We start from the raw sequence: 14,796 nt of genomic DNA, 5'->3' as shown, positions 1-14,796 counted from the left end.
GACGGCACCCGCTCGGGGCACCCATCCTGAGGGCACCAAGGGACAGGGACGGCACCCGCTCGGGGCACCCATCCTGACTCACCCAACAGCACCAAGGGGAGGGGGTGGACAAAGGCTCTGCCTGGCACTGGGAAACCCACCTTCCTCCTCCTCCTCCTCCTGGCCAGGACGAGGGGCAGCAGGATGCGGGACAGATGGAGAGCGGTCGGCAGGTGGACAGATGGACGGAGGGAGCGTGGGGACAGCCGGGTGGGGGGGTGGAGGGAGGGAGAAGGGGGTGATAGCGAGGGGGGCGGTGGGCCAGGGCTGCCGGTGGCCCGTGGCTGGTGGCTGGGGGGGGGTTGCCATGGCTGCGGCCGCGGGGGCCCAGCTATGGCCGGACCCTTTGTTCCCCTCCCGGCTGCCCCCGCGCTGAGGGGGGACACAGCCCGGGCAGGGGGCTCCCTGCCCCCACCCTTTGTGCCCTGGGCCCCCCCTTTGCGCAGCTGGTGCAGGGACCCCAGGCCAGGGGTGTCTGAGGGGGTACGGGGGGGGCGAAGGCGGACACGTGGTTGGGGACAAGGGACACCGTGACGTGGCCTATGACTCAGTTTCCCTCCCTGCCCGGGGGCGGACAAGGAGACGCTCCCCCGCCCGCGGCGACCCCCCGGCAGCACCCACTGGCCTCCCCGGCCCAAACTGTGCCGAGCACCGCTGGCACCGCCCCCCCTTGGCCCCGTCCCACCGGTGACCCCCCCTCCCCAGGAGGTGCATTGGGTTTGGGGAGCCCCCAATGGAGAGGCCAGGCTGCCAGGACCCCCCAAAATACACACACCAGACCTTGTGCCCCCCTCCCCCCCCCAAATACAAGCACTGGGCCCTTCTGGAAACATGCGTTGGGGTGCCATGACCCCCCCCAAATACTGCACTGGACCCTGAGCCCTGCCCCAGTTCATCCATTGGGCCCCCATAACATACACATAACATACTCATGGGGTACCAGGAGCCCCCCCGCCACGCGCTGCCAGGCTCTGCCCCCCCAAATATATGTACAGGCCCTGTGCCCTCCCCAGACCCACGCAGTAGGTCCTGCCCCCCCCAGCCACACACAGCATGTGCCAGGACCCCCACCAAATACAAACATGGGGTCCTGCCCCCCCAAACCCCTGCTACAGGGTCCTGATCCCCCTCCCCCCCAAAAAAAAACATGCACTGGGCTATTCGACCCCCCTGAGATACCCCAGGGCTGAGACTGGGGGTGAGGAAGAAAAAGGGGGTGCTGGGGACCCCGACTGCCTCCAGCCGGGGTGTCTGGGGTACAAGGGAGGGGGGCACAGCATCCCCATCACCCCACCCCCGAGACGTGGAGGGTGGGGGCAAAGAAGATGGAGTTGTGGGACCCCAAAACATCTCAGCTTCATGCAGAAGTGGGGGGAGCGCACCCACAAAGGCTTCCCCAGCCCCACACGTTGTCCCCCTTCCCCACCAAGCCACCCCACCCCAGCATGGGGGTCTTACCTGAGACGGAGACCCTCATAACAGCCTCCAGTGGGCGGTTGTTGTCCAGGGCGGGGCTGAGGCGCAGGTCCCCGCTGCGGGGGTCCAGCAGCACCAGGTTGAGCTCGTTCCCCTGCTCGAAGGCGTAGGTGAGGCGGTCAGAGACGTCGGGGTCGTGGGCCGGGATGCGGCCAATGACCCCGCCGGGGAAGCTGCCCGAGCGGTTGGTGATGTAGTTGTTGAAGAGGATCTCAAAGTTCTTGAGTTGGGGGCTGTTGTCGTTGGCGTCGCGAAGGCGGACGTGGACAGTGGCCCGGCTGACCAGGGGGGCTGAGGTGGCTTGGACCACCATGACGTACTCCGCCTTGGACTCGTAGTCCAGGTCAGCCAAAGCTGTGAGCTCGCCGGAGAAGATATCCAGCTGGAAGACCTCGGGGATGTTACCCTCCACGATCTGGTACATGATTTGGGCGTTGGTGCCCTCATCAGGGTCGGTGGCCGTGATCCGGGCCACCACCAGCCCGATGGGGCTGTTCTCCTCCACAAAGATGTCGAACTCATCCCGCTCAAAGACGGGCGGGTTGTCGTTGACATCCAGCACCGTCACTTGGATCTCCACCGGCGTCCGCTTGGCCGGGACGCCCTTGTCAACGGCGAACGCCCGCAGAGTGTAGAGCGGCACATTCTCCCGGTCTAGGCGGCGCAAGGTGCGGACAATGCCTGAGGTGGACTCGATGATGAAGTCGCCGTCGCCATCATCACCCCCTTGGAAGGTGTAGAAGACCCTGCCGTTGAGCCCCGAGTCACGGTCAGTGGCAGAGACCTGGAGGACGCTGGTGAAGGCGGGCACGTCTTCGTAGACGGATCCCTGGTAGGAGTCGCGGAGGAACTGGGGCGCGTTGTCATTGACGTCACTCACCAGGATCTCCAGGTAGGTGGTGTCGGACTTCTGTGGGATGCCGTTGTCACGCGCCGTGATGGCCAAGGTGTAGGATACCTGGTCCTCGTAGTCCAGCTCCATCTGGGTGGTGACGGCCCCCGTCTCGGCGGCGATGCGGAACTGGGGGATGCTGTCCTCCATCAGGTAGGTGATGCGGGCGTTCTCCCCCGTGTCCTCGTCCGTAGCACTGATGACCACCACTGTGGTGCCCACCGGCCGGTCCTCATTGACGTTGACGGTGTAGTGGGAGCTCTGGAAGACGGGTCGGTGGGTGTTGGCGTCGGTGACGTTGATGACCACCTGGGCCGTGTCCTGGCGGGTGCCGTCGGAGGCGGCGATGGTGAGGAGGTACTGCCGCTCTAGCTTGTAGTCCAGGGGCAGGGCGAGGGAGATGAGCCCACCGCCGCTCTGGCTGGTGATGGAGAAGCGGTTGCGGGTGTTGCCACTGGAGATTTGGTAGGTGATGACGCTGTTGGCGTCGCGGTCGACAGCGGAGACGGTGAGGACGCTGGTGCCCACCGCCGCGTCCTCGTTCAGGCGGGCACCGTACTCCCGTTGTGTGAACTCGGGGCTGTTGTCATTGACGTCCAGAACGGTGACGCTGACGCTGGCTGAGGAGGCCATGGGGGGGTTGCCCTGGTCCTGCGCCTCCACCCCAAAGCTGTAGAAGTCCACCGCCTCCCGGTCCAGCTCGGACGCCACCACAATCCACCCTGTGCTGTTGTTGATGGCGAAGGGGAAGCTGGCGCCGGTCTCTAGGAGGGTGTAGACCAGCCGGCCGTTGTCACCTGAATCTGCATCGATGGCTTGAACGTGGATGACGGAGTAGCCCACCGGCACGTTCTCCAGCACAGTGGCCTGGAAGGGCGTGCTGACGAAGATGGGGGCATTATCGTTGACGTCCAACACCTGGATGGTGACCAAGCCGCTGATGTTGGAGAGCGGCGGGCGGCCGCCATCCTGTGCCCGGATCCGCAGGGTGAACTCCTTGCTGACCTCGTAGTCCAAGGGGCTGACCACGTCTAGCGCGCCCGTCTGCGCATCGATGTAGAAGTGGCCGCGGGTGTTACCGCTGACGATGCTGTAGTGCACCAGGGCGTTGCTGCCCTTGTCGCGGTCGGTGGCCGTCACCCGCAGCACGGCCGAGTTGGGCGCCACGTCCTCGGGGACCTGCGCCACGTAACGCTTCTCGCTGAACTGTGGTGCGTTGTCGTTGTCATCCTCCACGGCGATGCGGACGGTGGCCGTGGCGCTGCGGGGTCCCGGCTCCTGGCCCTGATCTGTGGCTTCCACCAACAGCTCGAAAGCCTCCACTGCCTCACGGTCCACAGGCCCACGGGTGCGGATGACACCTGAGCGGGGATCAATCTCGAAGACCTCGTTGGCGCCGCCGGCATTGAGGAGGCGGTAGAGGACGTTGGCATTGGGACCGGCGTCGCCGTCGGTGGCCCGCACCGTCAGCACCTCATAGCCCACCTCCAGGTTCTCCCGCACGCTCTCCCGGTACTCGGGCTGCTCAAAGGCCGGGTCGTGGTCATTGGCGTCACTCACTGTCACTGTCAACGTGGCCATGGCGCTGCGCCGGGGCGTCCCGTGGTCCACCGCCGTCACCCGGAAGACGTGGGTGCTCTTGCTCTCACGGTCCAGGGGGGCGGCAGTGGTGACGGCGCCGGTGACAGGGTCCATGGCAAAGAGGGCGTCGGAGCGGCTGTCGAAGAGGGCGGCCATGGTGTAGCGCAGCCGGCCCGCCTCCCCCTCGTCGGGGTCCACCGCCGTCACCTGCGTCACTGGCGTCCCCGCTGGCCGATTCTCCCCTACCGAGGCCTGGTAGCTGGAGGGCTGGAACTGCGGCACCGTGTTGGGGCTGCGGCGCCGGCGGGGGCGGCTGCAGGTCACGGGGCTCCTGGTGGCCCCCGTGGTCAGGGGCTCCCCAACATTCCTGGTATCCATTATCCCCTTGGTGCTCCTGGTGGCCCCAGGGACTTGCCCAGTGTCCCAATTACGTGCAGTATCCCTGGTGCTTCTGGGGACTTTCCTGGTGCTCCCAGGGACTTTCCTGGTGCTCCCAGTGTCCCTGGGGACTTTCCCAGTCTCCCCAGTGCATCCAGTATCTCTGGTGCTCCTGGGGACTCGGGTGCCCCCAGTGTCCCCAGTGTGCCCAACATCGCTGGTGCTTATCATGCCCCTGGTGCTCCTCGTGTCCCTGGGGACATTGGTGTTCCCAGTGTTCCCAGTATGTCCAGTATCCCCAGTTCTCCCGGTGTCCCTGGGGACGTTGGTGTTCCTAGCATTCCCAGTGTGTCCAGTGTCCTCAGTGCTCCTGGTGCCTCCAGCGTCCTCAGTGCTCCCAGCGCCTCCAGTGCTCCCAGAGCCTCCAGTGTCCCCAGTGCTCCCGGCATCCCCGGTGCCTGCAGTGCTCCTGGTGTCTCCAGTGCTCCCAGTGTCCCCGGTGCTCCTGGAGCCCCCGGTGCCTCCAGTGCTCTCAGTGCCTCCAGTGTCCCCGGTGCTCCGGTGCCCTTGGGCACCCTCGGGGGTCCCGCTGCCGCCAGCGCCGCCGGTGCCTCGGGAAGCCCCGCCGCCGCCGCCCCCGCTGGAAGCGCCCAGTGCGGTCCCAGCGCCGCCGCCGTGCCGGGAGCCGCCGGTGGCCGGGAAGGGCCCGGCGCCGCCGCCGCTGTCCCCGGTGCCGCTGGAAGCACCGGTGCTCTCCGCGGGCCCCGCTCCGCCGCTGTCCCCGGTGCCGCCGGAGCCGCCGCTGTCCCCGGTGCCGCCGCGGGGTCGGAGCGGCGGCGTGCGGGCTTCGGGCGGGCAGGTGCCGGTGCCGGCGGCGGTGGCGATGCCGGTGCCGGTGCGGGGGGCGGGCGGCGGGGGCGGGCGGCGGGGCTGGCCCGGTGCGGGCAGCAGCAGCAGCAGCAGCAGCAGCAGCGGCGGCAGCAGCGGCGGCGGCGGCGGCGGCGGGAGCGCGGCCCCGCGGGCGGGCGGAGCGCCCATGGCGCGGTGCGGCCGCTGCCGCCGGTGCCCGCTGCGCCCCGCGCCGCCGCCCGCGCGCTCCCGCCGCCCGCGCGCTCCCGCCGGGGCGGGGCCGCCGCTGCACCGGCCTGCGCCGCGCTTAAAGGAGCCGCCGCCCTCCACCCCCCGCACCACACACCCCCCCCTCCGCCGCCCCGGAACCCCCACCCCCACCCCCCCCCCCCAGCGGCACCGGCACCGCCCGCACCGGCGGCAACGCGGGGCGGGGGGGAAGCGGTCGCGGCGGGGCAGGGGGGCGCGGGGACACGGGACACGCGTGGGTGCCGCGCGCGCGCGCGCGCATGGGACCGGCACGCGCGGAGGTCGCACGTGCACGCGTGCACACAAGGAACGCGCACATTGCACACGCAGGGCGCGCCCACGCGTGAGCTGCGCCCACGCGGGGCACACGCAGCAGCACGCATCGCACACGCGCTATGCATGTGCGTGCAGCGCATGCATGATGCACGCACACACATGTCACTGCTGCGGGCTGTGACACCCCCGCACACCGGAGTCCGCACACCAGGTCCCAGCCCTGTGGGCATGGCAGGACTGGGGGGCACTGGGACAAACTGGGAAGGACTGGGAGCACTGGAATGGGCTGGAAACAGGGAGGCCTGGGCTGGCCCCATCACACCAAGACTGGGGGGCACTGGGAGGCCGGGGGGGGGCTGTACCCTCAGGGGGGCCCAGCAGGGTGAGGGCATGCCATGGGTGCCAGCGGGGTGCTACGGGTGCTGTGGCGGGGCCGTGGGTGCCAGGGTGGGGCCGTGGGCGCCGGCCCCCTGGCACCCAGCCTGGCAGCCGGCGTCGGGCCCAGGGCGTGGGTGCCGGGCAGGACGGTGCAGAGCCGGGCCCAGGGGGCCCCGGCAGCCAAACGGGTCAGACGGGTGCGGGGGGGGCCCCTACAGCCAGGGTGGGTGTTGGGGAGCCGCCTGGGGTCCCCCCGGCACCCGCCGAGGGCTCCGGTGACTCACCAAAGCCTCTCCGCACCCTGGCCGGCGGCCCCAGCACCCTTCAAAGGGGAGCGGGGCAAGGGCGAGCCCAACCGGCTCATCGGGGTGCTACGCCGGGGGGGCCCCCCGACGCCTGGGCTGCCTCCCCAGCACCCCTGAGTGCAGCCACGGGTTTCCCACGCACAACATGGGGAGGGGTGGGTCACAGCCGGCCCCCCCTTCCCTCGGAGGGGCCCAGCCAAGGGTGGGGGGTGCAGGGGGCCCCCAGCCCCTTTTTGAATCACAAATGGGCTCGGGGGAGCGCAGCCTTTGTCCAGGCCTTTGTGCGGGGTGCGGAGGCCCCCAGGCGGGGGGCGGGGAGGGGGGGTAGACAGGCAGAGCCACCCCCCCCACCGGGCTGGGCCCCCGCTTCCCCCCGACCCCTGCAGGGACACGCAGCTCAGCAGTTCTTGGCTTTATTGGATGGAGGGAGCGGACATTTTCCCCTCCCCAGGGAAGGGGCCGAGGTGCGGGGGGTCCCCGGCCCCGTTTGGGGGAGGAGTAACGGGGGGGCCACAGCCCCGGTAGCGTCAGTCCTTCGTGCCGTGGGGACGGCAGCGCTCCGTGCCGTGGCGGCAGCCAGGTGGTGACCGCGCAGCTCCCGGCCCTGGCTGAGCCCTGAAGCGAAGGTGATGGGTGCAGCCCCAGCGGCGATGAAGGCAGGATGATTCAGGAGGCCCCCAATGTCCCTCGGGGGGCCCGAGAATGGGGGGGGGGCAGGACTCAGGCGCTGTTGACACCCATGTTCTGCATCTGCTCCTCCAGCACCCGCTCGCTTCCCCCCGCCGGCTTCTTCTTGCCCCCCTCCTGCTGCTTCTTCTGCTTCTTGGAGAGCTCCTGCTCGATGGGGGCCGGCTTCACGAAGCGGATCAGCTCTCGCAGGTCTGCGCAGGGGCAGAGCGGGCACCACGCGTCGCACTCCCCATCCACAGCTCCCCGGGGCGGGGGGGGCACCGGGTGGAGCCCCCTGGCCCCCAGGCTGGGTGGGGAGGGGAGGCTGGTGGGTTGTTACCTGGAGGCATGAAGTCTCGGAGCTTCTCCGGGACGCGGACGCCCTCCTCCGTCTGGTAGTTCTCGAGGATGGCGCAGATGGTGCGGGTGGTGGCACACATCGTGGCATTGAGCATGTGCACGAACTCCACCTGCGGCGGGGATGCGGTGAAAGGGGGACGACGCAGCCAAGAAGAAATGGGGGGGGAGACACAGACAAGCAGGGCCATCCCCTCTCAGCCCAGCTGCTCGGCCTCACCTTGTCCATCATCTTCTTGGTCTGGCCGTAGCGGATGCGGAGGCGGCGCGCCTGGTAGTCGGTGCAGTTGGAGCAGGACACGAGCTCGCGGAAAGCACCAGAACCGGGGAACCAGGCCTCCAGGTCCAGCTTCTTACTGGCGGCGTGGTTGAGGGCGCCTGGGGGGGGGGGGCAGCGCTGAGCAAGGCAGGGGTGCCGCTCCCGTCACCCCAAAGGCACCCGCCCCAGGGGACAGCAGTGCCAGCTAAAGGTGAAGCCTCTGAGGTGACTTCGGAAGGGACGTGGGGCCCTGCTCTGCAGCGGGGGGGCTGGGAAGGAGCGTTTAAACGAGATAAGTTTCCTTGGGGAGTTTCCAGGGTGTGTCGGGACACTCAAAGTGTCCCTCTGGAAGGGCCAGAGGGGACAGCCCCGGCGCCTGCACCTGGAGAACCCAAGAGCAAAGCAGAGGATCTCTGCAGAAAAGCAAATGCCTCCTTCCTCCCCGCCAGGCCCGGGGACAGGTGCAGCGGGAAGGTGAGCCAGGGACAAAGGACGCCAAGCCGGAAAGCGGGTCAGGGCCAGGGTGACACCCAAGGCGCTGGCAGAGGCGGCTGGTGTCCTCCAGGCCCACCACGGCACAGGGAGGCAGCCCCGGTGCCACGCGGTGAGGAAGCACCTGCCCCTACCCGAGACGATGTTGACGATGTGGTAGGGAATGCCCAGGGACTGGTAGAAATCCTCGGCCGTCGCTATCATCTCCTCAAACATCTCCCAGGACTTGTTGTCGTGGGGCGAGGCATAGACAAACTGCTCGATCTGCAAAAGAGACCCGAACCCCGCGTCGGCACCAGCCTCAGACGCAGCCCCCAGTTCCCATCGCGAACGCCTGTCCCGCTCCGCTCACCTTCTCGAACTGGTGGACGCGGAAGATGCCGCGGGTGTCGCGGCCGTGCGAGCCCACCTCCTGACGGAAGCAGGTCGACAGCCCCGCGTACTTGATGGGCAGATCCTCCGGCTTCAGCCACTCGTCCCGGTGCAGGGCGGCGATGGGCTGCTCCGAGGTGGCGATCAGGTACTTCTCATCGATGGAGCTGTCGTCAGCCTTCTCGCTGCCTTTGCCGATCACCTGGAGGGGGGACAAAAGCCACCGTCCCCCTTCCTCAGCTGCTCCCGCACCTCCAGGGACAGACGCTCCCAGCAGAGGTGCAGGCGGCCGCTCGCCCAGCCGGCACACGGACAGGCAGCGAGGCTTTGCGTGGCCGGTGCCCGGAGCGGGGACAGGATGGCTCAGGAAAGGGAACAGCTGCCGTTTGCTGCTTGTTTGGCTTTCAAAAGCCCCGACGGCCTCCCGCCAGCAGAGCTGGGGACAAGCCACCCCCCTGTCACCGCATTGCCATGACAACTGCCTTAGCGGGGACCGAGGCCATGAAGATGGACCCTGGAGATAGGGAGCAGGAGGGAGTCGCCACCGTGGCATCATCAGGGCAGAGGGATCTCAGCTGGCTCCCTCCCCGTGGGTGAAGCCACGTGGCAGTGGCTCGCTCGGAAAGCTGGTGGCCCGAAGGGGATGGTGGGTGCCAGGCAGTGAGACGCAGAGACCCAGCAGGCATCGAGCCACTCACCTTGTAGAGCTCCTCGTCGAACTGGCTGAGCTGGGCCACCTCCTGCATCACCTCCTTCCGCATGAAGAAAGGGGTGTAAACAGGAACGTAGCCCTTGGCGCGGAGGCTCTGCAGGGCGTACTGGATCAGGGCCTGCTCCAGGAACACCAGGGGACCCTGGGGGACAAGGGAAGCCACCGCCTGTCACACACACACGCCCTGCTGTGCCACCCCTTCTTGCTCAGCGGGTCTGGGAGCACACGGAGCCCACGCCAGCTCCGGGCTGCTCCAACTGCCACGCTCAGCATCACCCTCCGGCTGCGGCAGGGACGCCGGGCTGGATCCAGAGGGTGCCCAGGCCACGGCGGCGGCACCACCGACGCTAAAGTCTGTCCCACGCAATGAGCCAGCTCAGCGCGAGCTCACGTCGCCGCAGAGGCTCTCGTCACTGCAGCAGTGAGCTCAGCTCAGGGGAGGCTCGGCCAGGACTCCCGTCCCCCCTCGCTTCCCTCAGCTCTCCCTGTAGCTCCGATTGATTCTGCACCCCCCCTGGGGTCCGGGCTCTCACCTTAAGGAAGTAGCCCCGGCTGCCCGCAACGATGGCCCCCTTCTCTCCCTCGTAACCGTCCACCATCACCACCAGGTCCACGTGGGAATACTTCTTCCTGCAGCTGCAGTCACCCCAGACCCGCTCCACCTTGTTGTCCACATCCTGCACAGAGAGAGGAGGAGGAGGAGGACGACCCCATCACTTCAGCTCCCAGGGCTGTGGCGACACCAGTCTCCGTGTTTTGCTGGGCCCAGTTTGGGATCCCACACTACAGAGCCTGGAATCCCAGCCCTGATCCTGGCCGGTCAATTATTATGCGGCCACTTGGCAGCTGGCCCGTCGCAATTGTCTTCCCCCAGCAAAATATTCCTGCCAGATGAATGAAGGCAGTGGAGGGAGATCCCAGCCCCCCGGCTGGAAGCAAGTTTCCCATGTATTCCCCCAACAATGGCCATGTCCAGTGTTGTCTGAGCCGTTCTTTGTCCGCTCCCCGCAGGAAACGCTGTCTTGTCATGCAGATTTCATTCACCCGCCTGCTGATCTTGGGTTGGGGGAGACCTCCCCACAGCGACCCCCCCGTTTGCCCGCAGTTGTCTGGCTTTGATGAAGTGGCATGTCCGGCCCCGAGCGCACCCTCGTCCCTACCTCGTCGTTGCTGATGGGCACCGAGGGGTGGAGGAGGTTCCCGATCTCCCGGAGGCTCTCAAAACGTTCTGCCTCCAGCCTCACGCGCTCGGCGTCGCACTTGAGGATGGCTTCGTCGATGAGGAGACGGACTTTCTTGATCTGGGATACCTGCAGAGCCTGCACAGGGCAGCTGGGTGAGATGGGGAAGGGATAAAACTGCCGGGGAGGAGGGCACTTGCAGCTGAGTGTGGTTAATCACGGACCCTCACCCAACCAGCACGGCTTCTGGAGCGAAACCGTGGACTGAACACATCAAACAACAGCCCCCAAGGACAAAGGACTGACATAAGTCAGGCTCTGAAAGGCCTGAGTGAGCTACGGCGTCACACGGCGCGCGGCAGGGACGAGGGGGAGCAGCCAGCTCCCACAGCAGCGAGAGCTGGCCAGCGCTACGCTCATTAAACATCGCGGTTAAAGAACTGGGAAGGGGAGCGGGCAGGGAAGAAGGGACTTGCAGAGGACACGTCGTAACTGAGGCTGCTCAAATCCTCCAGGGGAGCGCGGGATGGGCCCTGTGCTGGCGAGCAGCCACGAGCTGCCACGGTGGGCTGGAACAGTCTTTAGGCGAAGAACACTGAGCAAGAGCTGGCCAGTGCCGTGCGGGACTGGGGGATATAAGGATCCTCTGGGCAGGGGGTTCAGGCAGGCCCCCCTCACCTGGCGCTGGGGTTTTGGGCGCCTCATGCCATTAATTCAGGTGATTACAGGCAAACTGGGCAAACTGGGTGGGCCAGCAGCGTGGTGTGGGGAGCTGGGGTCAGACTCACCCCCAGGATGTCAGCCGTGAGCTCGTCGAGGTTCTGCGCGCTCTCCGGTACAGACTCGTCTGTCCCCACTGGCTCTTTTTTCTGCAGTGGGAGGAAAAAGAAACCCCAGCAGGGTTAAACAGTAAAGCTCCAGAGTGAAAATATTCCTCAGCAATGTGAGGGAAAGGCCTAGAGATCACAGACTTGGGGGAGATGCCACCAGTTAGTAACGTCCCACCAGTGAATCGCTGCCAGGACCGTCTGCCTTCACGCCTCACCTTCATCTTGTCTCCGATTGTTTTGCTGCACAGGTTCTTCAGCTTGTTCAAGTTATCGGCACGAAACCTGCCTAGAAAGCAGAGAGGAGGGAGCCATCAGCCAGCCGCACAAGTGGGAGTGGGGCTAGGAGGCCACAAAGCCTCAGGTGGGAGCAGGAGAGGGGACGGCAGCTCCAGGGATGCCTATTGCCGCTGGCCCCCAGCATTTTGGAAGGACAGCAGAGGGTTTGAGGGTGTAAGATCATGGTGTGGTGCTGGCTGCAATGTGTGGGTGGGCAGAGGTGTGGGGAGCAAAGGGCTCCCATGTAGGGGTGTCATCTGAAAACACCCCAAGTGACGCCACAGCGGGTCACGGAGATGAGTCACAGCCCCACCAGGACCCCCACGCCGGGCTGGGGCCGCCGAGGACTGAGCAGATCCGGGGCCACAGCGATGAGATTTGGGATGTGCGATGATGGGACCGGGGAGGTCCCCCTTGGTGACAGCAGTGCTGGGAAAGGCAGAACCCATGACATAGCCATCCCCTCCTGGCAGGGCAGCCCAAATCAGAGACACACCAACACCAGGATGTGTCACCCCAACAGGGTAACATCCCCATCTGCAGGCAGGATCAGGCCCATGGGGGGGCGGGTGGGGAGGTCCAGAGTCAGGAAACACAAAGGGTTAAGAACCAGGGAACTGGGCGCCACGGCAAACATGACCCTGGCAGCCTCTGGGGTCCACTGTGGCACCGGCAAACGCGGGATTGCATCAGCCCGGCTGTTCGCCAGCGCATCCTGCCAGCCCTGCGCCTTGCGGTCACACGCCAGCGCACCCCTCTGCAGCACCCACTGCCGCCGGGACGGGCCAGAGCCCCGCGGGGACAGGGACGGGGCACAGCCCCCACTGCCAGCCTGGAAAGCTGGCTGGTCCTGTGGGATGAAAGGCCCTCGGACAAAATTAAGGTGGTGATGACGGGCACAGCCGGAGCCAGGGGATGTGCCGGGTGTGATTAAGCAGGGCCGGGCTCATACACATCAAGGAAACAGGATTAAAAGCGTGTTTAAAACTGCCTCTTTCATCCTGTGGCGGCAGCAAGGGGGACTGTGGCGCCCTGGGAACTGTGGGTTTCTGGGGCACCCACCCCTCCTTGCCTCCCACCACACCCTCCTCTGCACTCAGGCTCCCAAAAACAGGGCTCGACAGCAGCTCCCACTGCCCGACCTCCTGCCCGGGTGGGGAGCGGTGGAGGCAGCTGCCCCTGCAGCCATCCCTGCCCCTGCGCCCTCGCCCCAATCAGGCACGGGCTCACCCCGACGTATGGGGGTGGCACCGTGGGGGAACCCCCGCCAGCCCAGGCGGATGCCGCACCAGCGCAGCTCAGGCAGCAGCACAGGGAGTGGATCCCTGCGGATCACCGGTGGGGATCCACACACAGGCCAGGCCAAGGGGGACTGGCCCCAGGCCTGAGGACATAGAAAGGGGAGACCCAGGGGGAGAGTCTCTCCCCAGCTCTGGGGAAGGGGGTGAGGGGGATCCACCCAGGGACAACCCCCATCCCCCACAGGGATCCACCCACAGGATCCCCCAGCTCTGGAGGGGAAAGATCCACCGACATCCCCGGGGGCTGGGGAGGGGGGTGGGAGTGACTCCCCAAAGGAGGGACCCCCCCCAGAGGTCACCCCGCCTCGGCGAGGGGGTTTGGGGATCAATCCGGGGACAGGCACCCAGACCCGGGGAGGGGGTGGGTGGAAGAGAGGGACCCCTGAAGGATTCCCCATCCCTGGGGAGGGGGAGAGATGGGGGGGCATCACCTGGGGACAAGCCACCAGGCTGCGGGGGGGCTGGCAGGGCTCCCCCACTCCTGGGCGTGTAAGAGGAGACATGGCTAGGCTGGGGCATCTGGTCCCCTCTGAAGGGGATGACAGTCCCTCCTGGGGCCCCCCCAGCCCCGGGGGGTGCTAGGCCCCCTCAGGCCCCCTCAGTCCCCCCCAGCCCCGGGGGGGGGGATGCCAGCCCCCGGCCCGGCCCGGCCCTCCGCCCCACGTACACCTCCGCCAGGCGCCGTCGGCCCGCACCAGCGCGTCCACCAGCGCCGGATCCTTGAAGCGTTTGAGCTGCATGTCCCGCACCATGGCGGGGTCGCCGCCCTTGTCGGCGCGGAACAGGTCCAGGTCCAGCACCATGATGGCGGCTGCAGCTCCTGTCAGACCCCGCCGGCCGCTGCCCAGCGCGCATGCGCGGGGCAGGGGCGGGGCGCATGCGCAGAGAGGTAGCCTGCGCATTTAGCGTCGCCGCCGGCCGGCAGGCGGCGCTGGCGCGGCGGGGAGCAGCGCCCCCTGGTGGCGCGGCGGCGGCACTGGGGAGGCTCGGGGGGGTCCGGGGGTCCCCCGGCACCCCCGGGGGTGCCCGGGGGCTCTGGGTGCCCGCTTGCCCGTCCCTGAGCACCCCCCACGGTGTCTCTCTGTCTCCCCGGCTGTCCTCATCCACCCCCCGAGTATCCTGGTGGTCCCCGGGTACCCCCATTCCCCTGGGGGCGCAGCCCGCCCCTCCCTCTTGCCAAGCCCCCCATGGGGGGGCACATCCCAGGCCATGCCTCCCGGGGAAGGCCGGTTTGGGGTGGCCACCCCCCGTCATGGGAGCAGCTCCCCATCATCCCCACCGTCCGGTCTCTGGAGGGGTCCTGGAGGAGTCCTGGGTGCTCCCACCCCTGCGGGGACCCCGGCCTCAGCCCCCTGAGAAGGGGCAGCCGGGCGGGGGTCAGAAAAATCCATCCTTATTGCGCTGCCGGGACAGGAGCGCCCGGTGCCGGGTAGAAAATGTGGAGAACCGTGTAAAAAGGGCTGGGGGTCCCGGGGCGGGGCTGGCACTGGCCCCCACCCCCGCGTGCCAGGGGACCCTGGGGTCTGCAGGAATGAGGGTCTTCGGGAGCGAGGCCAAGGAGGACCCCTGGGATGCCCCACGCTGCGGGAAACACGCTGAGCCATGTGCCACGGCGGCGGTGGGAAACGCTGTGCTGGGAGCTCCCGGCATCGGGTACCCGCTTTGGGACAGAATCACCCAAATGGGTCAATTTGTGCCGGCGGCCAAGTGAGGCTGGGCAGGGAGAGGCGGGGATGGGGCCGGTGCTGGGCTGTGGCACACCTCGCCAGGCACGGCATGGCCTGGCACAGGATGGCACCGCACGGCGTAGCCTGGTGTGGCACGGCACAGCATGGTGTGGCCTGGCACAGCATGGCACAGCATGGCCTTGTGTGGCACGGCACGGCACGGCACGGCACCATGTGGCCTGGCACAGCATGGCAGA

The 14,796-nt window shown here is 67.4% G+C and overlaps 2 protein-coding genes across 2 annotated transcripts in view; both read right to left on the bottom strand.

The window, feature by feature from the left end:
- CELSR2 (cadherin EGF LAG seven-pass G-type receptor 2) overlaps window positions 1–5,444 on the bottom strand; it is a 38,958-nt gene extending 33,514 nt beyond the window's left edge. Inside the window, 1 exon segment of the mRNA XM_064472325.1 lies at window positions 1,498–5,444. Coding sequence (XP_064328395.1) covers window positions 1,498–5,404 — 3,907 coding nt within the window. The 5' untranslated portion in view covers window positions 5,405–5,444.
- Window positions 5,445–6,820: 1,376 nt separating this feature from the next.
- On the bottom strand, window positions 6,821–13,727 carry SARS1 (seryl-tRNA synthetase 1). The gene is made up of 11 exons (XM_064472326.1): window positions 13,540–13,727; window positions 11,511–11,581; window positions 11,254–11,334; window positions 10,445–10,603; window positions 9,818–9,961; window positions 9,271–9,426; window positions 8,553–8,774; window positions 8,335–8,464; window positions 7,670–7,827; window positions 7,433–7,562; window positions 6,821–7,304 (listed from the first exon to the last, which is right to left on the bottom strand). The coding sequence occupies exons 1-11, from the start codon at window positions 13,673–13,675 to the stop codon at window positions 7,144–7,146; spliced, it is 1,548 nt and encodes a 515-aa protein (XP_064328396.1). The 5' UTR covers window positions 13,676–13,727; the 3' UTR covers window positions 6,821–7,143.
- Window positions 13,728–14,796: the final 1,069 nt, after the last annotated feature.

This window comes from Phalacrocorax carbo, chromosome 23 (assembly GCF_963921805.1).
Source record: "Phalacrocorax carbo chromosome 23, bPhaCar2.1, whole genome shotgun sequence".
Taxonomy (NCBI): Eukaryota; Metazoa; Chordata; class Aves; order Suliformes; family Phalacrocoracidae; genus Phalacrocorax; species Phalacrocorax carbo.
This window is presented reverse-complemented; position numbering and strand designations above follow the sequence as displayed.

Excerpts from the sequence above, each read along its gene's own strand:
- SARS1 (XM_064472326.1), bottom strand. The coding sequence starts at position 13,675 with ATGGTGCTGGACCTGGACCTGTTCCGCGCCGACAAGGGCGGCGACCCC. Across the intron at positions 9,962-10,444 it reads TGCCCATCAGCAACGACGAG|GATGTGGACAACAAGGTGGA; the intron begins GTAGGGACGAGG and ends CTCTCTGTGCAG. Across the intron at positions 7,563-7,669 it reads CCAAGAAGATGATGGACAAG|GTGGAGTTCGTGCACATGCT; the intron begins GTGAGGCCGAGC and ends TCCCCGCCGCAG.